General features: G+C 33.8%; 1 protein-coding gene across 1 annotated transcript; it reads right to left on the reverse strand.

The window, feature by feature from the left end:
* Window positions 1-388: 388 nt before the first annotated feature.
* Window positions 389-4,088, reverse strand: LOC103400512 (indole-3-pyruvate monooxygenase YUCCA2-like). Its single transcript, XM_008339168.4, has 4 exons — window positions 2,900-4,088; window positions 1,557-1,805; window positions 1,322-1,444; window positions 389-1,105 (listed from the first exon to the last, which is right to left on the reverse strand). The coding sequence occupies exons 1-4, from the start codon at window positions 3,590-3,592 to the stop codon at window positions 857-859; spliced, it is 1,314 nt and encodes a 437-aa protein (XP_008337390.3). The 5' UTR covers window positions 3,593-4,088; the 3' UTR covers window positions 389-856.
* Between the last annotated feature and the right edge of the window lie 8,151 nt (window positions 4,089-12,239).

Consider the following 12,239-nt stretch of genomic DNA (forward strand, 5'->3'; position numbering starts at 1 on the left):
TATTTATAAACATATAGTGAATTATATAAAAGCACAAATTAGCCCCTCAAAACTCAATTTCATAGTTAAAAACACTTAATATATATATAGCTCCCGGCTAACATTATTGCACATTTGGTAAGTGAGGGTTTGTTTCTATCGCTTCGTTGTGGAAATGGTTCTTGATCACTAAAGTTTATTAACAGTTTTCAGGTGTAAGACCTCGCACCACAAATTCTAGTGCCACATTTAAGAACAGTTTGGCCTTGAGTTTGAGAGCGTGACATCAAAGAGCTACACTAATTATGTATATAAGAAAACACATATCCAAAAATTATAGATAGAATTATACGAGTCTTAATGGAATATCATATATATATATATATTCTATATACACCAATCACAAATATTAACATTAAAATGCACTTTATACTTTATACTTCACATTTCACACCACCATATCATAAAATCAGTTACTAAAAATTATGAACCCTAGAAAACCAAATCTAAAAAACCCCAAGCCCTTTCTTAATTAATTAAACAGTAATCCTCCTAATATAATCCTATCTAGCAAACTAAAGTAAAAAGTGGTAATTTACAAGATGTGTACGTACACATTGATGATGAGAACTACGCCATCCATGATAGGTAAAGTTTCTCCTCCTCCCAAAGGCCAAAAGAAGCATTAAACTTTTGTTACATCGGCCATCCCTTCGTCTTTACTATAATAATTGAATGATTGGAAAATCTCACCTTTTCCCCCACCCTATTCCCTCCAATGTCAGCTGCATAAAGTGATCATTCACTTGTTTCTTTTCTTATAATCTTGATATTCTTCATCATGAGTAGTATAAAATATGCACGCAGGTAGTTTTACTTAATTAATTGAAGCAGCAGGTTGTGGTGGTGGTGGCGGTGGCAGTGCACAAGTAGTGAAAGCCATGAAATGCGTGGCCTCAGCTTTCCAGCTATGCTCAATATCCTCTGCAATTCTCCTTGCATCAAGAGATGCACCCAGCAGACCACGTTGTGTAAACCCCACTGAGTACAACCCACATTCCCCTTTCCATCCGTTCGGGAATGGCTTCCGAGGCAACCCATCTTTTTCAGAAAACATGCTAGTTTCCTGATCACAACACAACAAAATTTCATCAATTATATATTTCCATATACCTACATTCATGAATAAATAAGATTTGTTAATTAATTAATCAAATAAAGTGGTCTCTACATAACAAAATTGATCAGTTTTTTTAATAATGTCATCGATATTTGATTTTTTCTTTAGTAATTATGATTTGATTTTTGATAACTTGAACCAATTCCTGATGATGATACATACCTTCAACCAAGACATTACATTACTTCTGTAGCCCGTTGCATAAATGATGGCATCGAAATTCTCTACTCTTCCATCTATAAACTCCACAGCTTGATGCTTTAGTTGCTTTACTGCCTTGCAAACCTACATGATTTATTCTGGTAATTAGTCATATTTAATTTAAATTTATGCATAATGGAAAGTGACGTGATGATACGATGACGTGATTAACTTAATTAATTGTATTATTAAGTACCTTGATGTGGCCAGTTTTGATCTTAGCAAGGGTGCCAATGTCCAAAACAGGTGTCTTGCCAGTCATGCTCTTGAGCTCAAGAGGGCCACGCTCAGGGCGGTAGATTCCAAACCGAGCAGTGTCTCCGAGCATGAAGCGTGCAACAAGAAGCAAAAGATGATCCACAAAGCGCATGGGGAGCCACTTGAGCAACCACATGGACAATCCAAAAGTTGATATTCCCAGTATCTCTTGCGGCAAGATGTGCACCTGCAAAACAAAACAAATTTAGAATTGTATGTTTAAAGAAAATTAATAAATAAAAGGTTTTTACCTTATACATCCGATAAATTACAGAAACAAGGATTCGGACTTAGTTGCAAATGGAAAAATACAGTACTCTAGCTAATTTGATTAAGCTCGGCAACAAAAGGGTTTTCTAAAAGCATTCAAAAAAAGGACCGGAAGATGCATGATAACTTGTGCGTGGAGTTTTTCTTCTTCAATGTATATATTCTAGTTTAGTTTCTGTAGTAAACGTGTATACCACTGGCCGACTCTCTGCAAAAGAATACCGTTCTATGTATGGGAAAGCTAGCACATAGATTTTTTTTTTATACATATATGGCATAAGATTTTGTGTTTCTGACCAATGTTTGCGCATGCAAACGAATTTCAAGAAAGTAAAGAGAAGAATGAAGCAACTTTTGTTTTGAGTCTTCGTTTACTATATTGGCTCTAGAGTACATGCCAAGCTATTGCTAGCTTGGTGAACATCTACCACTAATCTTCCAAAACATAAGCATGTGTGTTAAAAAAAAAAAAATTTAAAGTACTTCTATTAATAGATTGCTTAGAGAAATGTTAAGGAGACTCTCTAAAAGTGGGACTATGGACTATTTGCCACCTCACATTTTAACTTTAATTTTCGTGCTAATATTATAAAATATTGTGCCAAATATATGAGGTGGCAGAGTGTCTATGGAATGTCTCATTTTTTAGAAAGTCTTATTTTTTAGAGAGTCTCCTTAGCATTTCCCGATTGTTATAGTAATTAACAACTTCTTTCATCAAAAGTGTAAGCTCTCAAATTTATTAGTTATTCTAAAATATCTAGTCGGAGGCACTATGAAATGGACTCTAACATTACTTTTTAAAGTAATTAGAGAAAAACTAGAAGCATTGAAATGAAACCATATCAAGAATGGAGGAGAGTTCGAATTAGATTCTCGTAACTTTTGTGTGGGGCAACTGCTCTACCACTATAGCTGTATTCCTCCATAAATGATGAAATAAATCGATCATATTCAAGGGAAAACAAAAAACCAAAAACAAAAATTGGGTTCTGAGTTGAGTATGCTCACCGAATCTTTTACGACTAGGGAAGGGCGTGCATTGTAGTTGCATAGATCCAAACTAACCTCCATGCCTGAATTACCAGATCCAACCACCAAAACCTTCTTTCCCCTAAACAACTCACCACTCTTGTAAGAGCTAGTGTGGACGATAGGCCCACCAAACTCACTCACCCCTTCAAATTGTGGTACAACTTCCTCAGCATTTTCACCAGTGGCAACAATTAGCCATTGACAAACATACTCAGTCTCCTCATTTTTCAATCCCAAAGTATTAACAAACCAATGCTCACATCTACTATCATACCTTGCACTCACCACTGTCCTGTTGAAAGCAGGCTTCAAATCAAAATTTTCCGCGTAAGCATTTAGGTAACCCACAAACTGCTGCTTTGTTGGGTAAGTGGGAAAATCTGAAGGGAATGGCATGAGTATGAGCTCACAGAATTTCTTGGGTAGATGAAGCCGGAGACGGTCGTAGGTCTTGAGCTGCCATAACGAAGCTATGCAGTTAGCCCTTTCAAGGATCAAGCTTGGAATACCTTTTTCTTTAAGACAAGCAGCAACTGCTAAGCCAGAAGGACCAGCTCCGACGATGATGGGCCCCAGAACCCATATGCGCTTTGCTGTAGGTTTAGTTGCCATGTTTGCTGCAAAAGGATCATGAACTCGCTTTCCTTCCAATTCTTTCAGAAAGTCCATATATGATCAGTAGTTATATATAAGCTTCAGGTAGTACTACTTTTACTAGTAAAGAAGAAAACCTAATTAGGGTTACCCATGAATGAATGAGATTAGGCTGAAATTTTAGAGAGAGAATAATGGGAAGTAGAGAGAGAGAGAGAGAGAGAGAGAGAGAGAGAGAGAGAGGGTGTACTTATCCAATGTGGGAAATGAGGGTTAGGTGGTTTTCTTTTGTTCAAATGTAGGGAGAGGCAAAGAGTTGGAGAGTTGAGGAGCTAAAGAGAACACTTTAGCTCACAAAGGTAGTGAGTGAGTGGGAGGAAAAAAATAAGGGAGCGTATTCACAATGAGATTGAATTGGGCTTCCATATATATACACATGGTAGGCAGGCACAGTGGTAAAAGTTGTAATTTTAGCGGGACATCTCTATTTATGTTATTTAGTAATAACTACCATAAACCACAACAACCTCCTCATCACCCACCTCATGAGAGAGAGAGAGAGAGAGAGAGAGAGAGAGAGAGAGAGAGAGAGAGAGAGAGAGAGAACATCCTAGTTACAAGGACTATTACTTACTGAATAAAACACACAGTAGATGGTGGTGATGATGAGTGAGAAAATTTTTATATTGCATCTATTGTATGTTGCTACATTGATATCTCATGTTAATAATATATTATTATTATTTTGTGTATAGTTGTTATCCACATAATATTATATAATTGATATAAACCGCTTTAATAACTGCATACTCTACTGTCTAAGTTGTTCCGCATGATTAGTATCAATCACATGGTCAACCAATATGTATAATTTTAGAATGATGTATATTTTTGGAAGGGTAAAGCAAATATATACCCTTGATAATGGAGAATCTCTTTGTGAAAATTAATATTGATCCTACTGATATTTCCATGGAGACTTCATAGCCGTCTGATTTTAATGCTTTCTTAGATGTATTGGATCATTCGTGAAATTGTGATTGGCCATAGAGAATATAGAATGCATGCCAATATTGCTCGAAAAATATCGGTCGAGAAATTAATCAGCCCCACCTCCTCTAGCGCTAATATATACATCACATCATCATCATCATCATCATCATCATCATCACAAAATGATTATGTTGGATTCAAGGAGTATATAAATGATTAAATGTTGGATTCAAGGAGTATATAAATGACTAAATGTATGTGATCCAAAGTAATTAACTTGAAGATTGACACTTCTAAATGCTAGGTGTGGATCAGGGTGTGTTTCCTCCCTTAGCCACGTGTCAACTTTATATGATATGAGGATATGATTGGAATAATGTTTTGTTGTTGGAACACGAACACGTGGCACCGTGCTGCTCCAATTTGATCTCAATTCTCCTCCCCAAAATGGGACATCTTCACTTGTATTGGAATATCAATACATAGTTTTGGGGAAAATACCTCTATGCAGATTATGCTGTGATGCCTTTTCATTTGAAGTCAATTAACTTGACGGTCTTGATGAAAAATATGGGGACGGTTTATTCTGTTAACTGAAAATTAATTGATACTGCAACTTTTTTTCAAAAATTACAATAAGATAGGATCGTCTTTCATATTTTGTGGCATATGTGCGAAATTTATAAATAAATAAAAAATCCTTTTTTTTAAGTGAGACAACGTATATATTGATGCTAGAAAGTAATAACTTAAAGCAAAACAAGTTTTAGAACTCACTGATTATAAATTTACAAGTTATTAAACAATAAGTAAAAAGAGTTACAAATATAACCTTCATTATATAATCAAGAGCGGTTCTCATAAACAACCAAACAAGAAGAAAAGCTTAAAAAAAATTGACCTTTAAAGTTTCACTTAAAAAAAACTCCGACCTTTAAAGTTTCACTTGAATATATTCCCACTCCAAATATATCATTGTGAACTCCAAATTTTTATAAGAAAAACTAATAAAAAGAGCTTGAAAACTTTGAGTTTTAATCAAAAGGACAAAAAGGTGTTATAAGTGAATAGTACCAGAAATGACTTTTTAGAGTAAAAATGTTATTTTTCGTTAAAGTGAACAGTACCGGGAGTGTTTTGTTAAAACTCTCATTTTTATATTTACAAAGAAAAAATTGATACATATAAAGAGTGCACAATAACCCAACTATATTGAGAACAAAAATACGCCATCATGTTAACAAACTTGACCATCAAGTATACGTCGTGTTATCAATCTTTAACTCATAATTCTAACATTTACAATTTTATATTCACTTAAATTATAAGTTTTATGTAGTTAATCAATCCCAACTTAAAAGGTGAGTGTATGATTGTATGATAATCTCAAATTTTCGGTACTCCTCTCCTATATAATCATGGATTAACTCGAGGCAGCTGAGTGATTACTTACAAACTGAACTCGATCTTTTCACTAAGAAAAAGAAAAACCTTAATCTAAACAAAGGTGGAGAGATAGATACCAAAATATATTCTGTATTTATTTAATTTTATATAGAATTACCTATTTTATTAGAAGTGGAAATTGATGATTCTTCACCTTAAGAGTTTTATCTTTCTATCTATAGTCACCAATTGAAAATAGTGTGCAAACATTGATGTCCTATAGCCATAATTCTAGTAGTGTTACGGTTTCTCCAAACTTTTGGTTGGAGAAATGTGTGGGATGCTAAGTGAGAATCAAAGTAGACTATTTGAAGTTAAAAACCCGATTGCCTTGTCACAGTTTGCAATGGCCACTGTGTTGCCCTAATTTGGAGGCAGAAGGCCAAAAATGCCATCTAGGCTCCCAATTCAAATGCCCCATCATTTTGGAGAATCTCTTTCCTTCTTTCTTTTTTGTTTTCTTTTAACGTACCTAAAACCAAACATGTCACCCAAAAGTACTCTTTCTCTCTCCTCCAAGATTCTTTCCTTCGTTAATCAAACGCTGCTGGTGTGGAAGCTAGACTTGTGGCTAAGGGGAGGCTGAAATATTTCTGTGAATCTTCCCAGCCCCTGGGAGATGTGGATAACCGTGGCTTACCACCAGTTGTCCCCCTTTTTAAAAATAAAATAAAATCAAACGCTTAGTTATGTTTGCTGCATGTCTTAAGTGCACAAAAGCACATTTACATATTCCCACTTCTTAATTTCTCTCTTTTCTTGGATTATAATTTCCACGTTTACTTTCTATCAAAATGTAAGCATCTTAGTGCCATACGTATGTGCTTTCGGCAGCTCAATCTACTAAAACCAGTAAGAATTTTCAAGTGAAGATCACCATCACAAGCAACATATCTGAACGGAAATTATTGCGAAATTTTATTGGTGAACAGAGAACTGTTGCAGGAGTTTCATTTCCTTCTAAATTTTTTTCATATTCTATTTCTTCATTTCCTCCTATATGTTACTTTCTATAGCCCATCTAAGTGATATGCGCGGTACATAGTTAATAATGCGGAACTCTTTTAGTTTCATCCTAGTGGCTTGGCTCATTCAAAAAAGTATCTTCAAAATTTGAGAATCTCAACGAATCCTCTAATTTTTTTTTAGTATTTATTTTATTTAGCCCACCCAATAACTAAAAAATAAAATAATATGTGAATGAAACTTCAATTACTATGTTTGATCTCGAAGAGAATGTACAAAAATTCTTTTGATTATGGATCTACTACCATAAATTCAATGCGTAATCTTAGCATTCAATGGTTATTCCTGAATAATCTCATTTTTTAATTATTCAACCATTTCATTTTACCACTATTTTTTGTGAAAAGAAGTCCAAATAACATAATTTCATTCCCAACAACGATCTTTCTTCTTTTTTTCTTTTTCATTTCACATTTATCATCAACCAAATGGGGGAATTTCCATTTCTTGGACTATTACCGATTCGATTGATGGGAGAGAGACATATGTGGATTAGTACAATTATTATATTATTAGCATCAGATTCAGGATTCCATGGGATATCGTATTGTACTGAGTCTGGCTTTTTCAATTACTCCCGATTTGTGAAATATGAAATAGAGTAGAGTATTGTATGTTTCCCGGGAGTACAAACATAAATGGAATTTGTACAATATAAAATAAATTGAACATAGTTACTGTGTATAGAATACTTTTATTTTAAGATTAATATAAAAGTATATCCTTTTAGGGCCCTATTTTGTGTAACCTCAATTTCAAAAAGGATAAAAATTTCACGTCTTAAATGAAATGGGTAGACTAGAATTAGTTGTATTCTATGAGTCGGTACATTTACTTTAGCGACTAATTCTTCTATTTGAAGATAAGTTCACACAACCAACAAAGAGAATTAAACACTACACGGCCACCACAAGAAATAAATGCCAGCAATAAACCTATATTGAGGAACACAAAATTTGTCTATAAACAGCAAGGGTGTGTAGGGGTTAAGGTCACTGTGCTTTTCTTTTTCTTTTTTAAAGAAAATATCACTCTGCATAAATTGTTGCCAGCAACCTGCCTTTAAGGTCACTGATGAGTCCCTGCTTGACCTAATGATTAAATTTATGTGATTGTTTATGCGATTGGATGGCTCGACGAGGGAATGTTACTGGGTCAACTCATAAAATATACCAAAGTACATTGAATTGTCAAATTTTCATTGATAAAAACCACTCATGCAGCAAGCCTATATGAATATGTACCACCTACAAACATTTCTGGCCATCGTTTGTGGCCACCATCATAATTGAGTCTGATAGATTTTTGGAGACGAACTATGAATTTATGCCTGCAGAATCAATGACGCTATTTTAGGTAACCCATGAACCATGATTCTAATCATACAAGGATTCTTTCAAATTCATCTGGTATAACCGTACAGTGGTCTCCATTCATATACGCAGGGCGGAGCCACAGTTCGTATGAAGTTGCTGCGGACCCCAAACAATGGAAACTAGCTCCGCCATTGTTAATAACTTAATATGAATGCTAAACACTTGCACTCGTTAGGTTAAGTCTGAGGGGCAGGTAGGTGATGGATACGATCAGGTTAAGTGTAGGGTTCGAAACCCTCCATATAGCTTGAGCTGACAGTAGTAAAGCGAGGTCGATAGTGGTATTAGTATAATGACTAATTAAGATGTACGCTGATATTCCATTAGCAACTGCCTAATGAAAATTTTAACAAAATTCTAAATTCTTAGTGACCTTTAATACTAGGCCTACTCACTTACAAAAGTCAACACTAAAATTCTTTACTTTCTTTGTATATAAAGGCACCATATATATACACTAAATATGACCAATTTCATATACCTCAGGTATTATTGGGTTTGTTAGAATCATGTTTTTTCCTCTCTTATTCCCATTAAGATTTAGTGCAGAAACAGAATGTGACCTTCTGGAATAAAAGCTTTAATTAAAACAACTTCAGAAGCTTGTTTATTATAAACTATTGCAATTTAGTAATTAATGAGTATTTTCTTGTATATTAAACAATTTCCTCATGTGGTATATGAACTATAAACAGACATTCATTAACTATCGTTAAGCTCAAGTTTATGATTAAATAACCTACAAACAATGGTACCAGTCATGACAAATTATGTCCTTAATTCCCTACCTCTCATGTTAGCTTCTTCTCTTGCTAGCCTCTACAAAATTATGAGACTATATAAAACTGAATAATTAATTCTCGGATGAGTAAAGTATGTGGGTCTTAAGGGTAATGCCAGCTAGGGAGACCATTGATAAACCATATTTTGTAAGCCATGAGACATAGTGAGTGATGGTTTAATTATTACTAAAGTATTAACGTACTTATTTCATATTGGTGACACATCACATGATTTGCAAGTGTGGTCTAAAAAATTGGTTTTCATAGCATTACTTGTGGTTCTTAAATTATTAAAAATTGATTAGTAGTAATAATGGGTCAAGTGTGATCTTAGTCGCTAGTTATATAGGTAAAGTGGGTTATTAATAAAGTTTGCAATTTGCAAGGTTCAGTTGTACTTGTATATATGTTCTTTGCTTCTTCAAGAATGAATATTTGTCAATGTGAACAGAAAATTGTATTAATTTTCTGGGAAAGGAAAAGGATCAATACCATTCTCTTTCTTTTCCCAATAATTGTTTCCAGCAGCTTATCTTTTCATATACAACTCGATTGTAAGAATATATATTGAATAAGATACCATCATGAGAAAGTAAAGCATGACTTGACACAAAATAATAAGATAGCAGCTTGGCCCTTGGTGCTGAATTCTGATCACCAGAAAACGTATAATATTTTTCAAAACGAGGGATTAGGGCATGCTAGAGTGATTTTTTAGTGTGTCAGGAGCACGACTTGACACACATAGCTAGTGTCATAATATAAGTTAATTAATTTAATATTAATTTAATTGGTCAAGCTCGAAGAAAGAGTCTACAAAAGTTTAATTATCAAATGAGACTAGTAGTTAATCTGTTAAAGGATACAAAATACATAATTTAAAGGCATTTTATTTGCCCCCTTTTTTTTCCGTAAAATTAAAGTGTTGGATATCATAGCATTTCCTAGTTGGATACTTGAAAAGAAAGAAAAAAAATCATCCACCATGTCCCAACACATTGAAAAATTTCTCCATTAAGCATATATAGATCACATATATTTTAATGAAAAAATTATCTTAGTGGACACAATGGTGTAGCCACACCAAAGATTATGATGGGCTGTAGCCCAGGGAGAGTTTGTGGCATATGTATATTTTAGTGCATAGTCTAATATAATAGACAAAAAAAACTGCAAGAAGAATTATTTTTTAATGAAACTAGGCCGGCAATTATTTAGCACAACTAGAAATATAAAACTTATCATGAAAATTGTGATGCTGTTTTGTTCAAGATTATTCTGCTTTGATTCAGCAGGCTTTATATTAGTTTCAATCAATTTTTTTAAGATTGCTTTTACATCTACTTTCATTGTTTTGATTTGTGCTAGTTGTGTGATTGTAATTGAGATGTCAAGTTTTTTATCTTCTTCTTGTGTTTGTATCTAAATATATATAAATTTGATGATGTAATTTTTGCAATTTGCAAATGCAAAGCTTGTTGAGTTTATGCAAAGTAAACTTTAAGTATACAAATACATAAGTTAAACTTAAATTTTTTGCATATAATATGTATGTAGCAAAAAAAAAAAAACATTCCCTTAATCACAATTTTACATCAATCATAATTAAGTTCAAGTTTTAATTTTCTTTTCCACCCCAATTGTAATAATTAAACAAAGTAGGCCGTGTCTACGGTTCAAAACCCTTAACCCTAATAATCTTACAATTGTATGGAATCTGGCTAAAGATGTGCAACTCAATTATATCCATCAATTGATTTACTTGTATGCTTGCGCTTCACTAAGTAAATTTTAAATGTTGGGTCATAACCATTGTCACCAAGTTGTAGATCAAACATAACATGCCACCAAGTGGAGAATAGAGTGGGATATGAAGAAAGTTGAGGTAATTGTTAGCCCTTATCGTCTCATACCATTAAGACACAAGCTCTACATGATGAATGAGATGATGATCTGCACGTAAAGAACTCAGAAATCTTCTCCTCACTATTGCACCTTAATCACAAGAACTATATAGGGAGTATAGGGTTTGTGATGATAGGCTCCAATCTAATAAAGTCCTACCTATAAACGGACTATACTAGAAAACCCTAATTACTATCAAAGCATCTGAGGCTTTCTTAGCCCCAAGAAAAAGAGGGTATCCATGGATATGTCTGTACCCACCCCATTAAAAAATGGACATAGTAGACATGGATTATAAAAAGCCCAAACCCATTTCTTACTTTGAGTCCTGCTAGAATAAAACACTCATGGATATATAATCCATTAACTTTGTTGTTGTCAGCAACAAATTCAATATATAGCAAAGTTTATACATACATAGGTATCCATTTTTTTTTTCAAATGGGAATTAGTTGTTGAGTTCACACCACATCGAACTTTAATAATTTGACTAGGAAAGAAAGCTCATTAGCCCCAATTGTATAATTATATTACGTTAAAATGTAATTAACTCAACTTCTTATCCTTTCTCGATTATTTTCTCGTGGTACCATGTCCCCAAAAGACTGCCAATTCCCTTAATAATTCTAGCAACACCCCTAAATCCTAAACCTTACTAGTGTTGAATTATTAGAAACACTAATCTCTCTTGCAAATTATATAAAAGCCCAATTACATATATAGGGTAGGAGTAGCTAGGGAAAAGCTAACTAGATGCCCTCCTATATGTGACATCTAGTTCAGAATTAAGTTTGTAATATTTTAAGTTAGTGATTTTCGGACTCTCCTTATCTTTAGTCTAGTTTTTTTTTTCTTTGAATTTACTTTACATAATTCAAAGGTTAATCCAGAGAGAGAAAAAAATAAATAAATAATAAGTGAGTGTGAGTCTGAAAATCATCGCCCATATTTTAGAAATATTTGTCATATTGCATCAAGAAAACATCTTACAAAATCAAACTAATGACATCTGTTTGGGTTAATATTTAAACATTGGGCTTAAATATTAGGGGAAGCCTAAGGACGCCAAAACAAGTCAAATTTGCCCAAAGCCCAGCAATGAAGCCTGAAGCAAAATAAACCATTTTTCAGTCAATGTGACATCCCACATCACCCAGGGAGTGATCCTTAAATGTATATTCCCATCCCTACCTA

The sequence above is a fragment of the Malus domestica genome, chromosome 15, assembly GCF_042453785.1.
Source record: "Malus domestica chromosome 15, GDT2T_hap1".
Classification (NCBI taxonomy): domain Eukaryota; kingdom Viridiplantae; phylum Streptophyta; class Magnoliopsida; order Rosales; family Rosaceae; genus Malus; species Malus domestica.

What these genes read in the sequence shown, in the direction of transcription:
- LOC103400512 (XM_008339168.4), bottom strand. Translation starts at nt 3,592, where the DNA reads ATGGACTTTCTGAAAGAATTGGAAGGAAAGCGAGTTCATGATCCTTTT. An exon ending in TCAAAACTGGCCACATCAAG is followed by an intron (nt 1,445 to 1,556) that starts GTACTTAATAAT and finishes TAAATCATGTAG; the next exon opens with GTTTGCAAGGCAGTAAAGCA. An exon ending in ATGTAATGTCTTGGTTGAAG is followed by an intron (nt 1,106 to 1,321) that starts GTATGTATCATC and finishes TGTTGTGATCAG; the next exon opens with GAAACTAGCATGTTTTCTGA.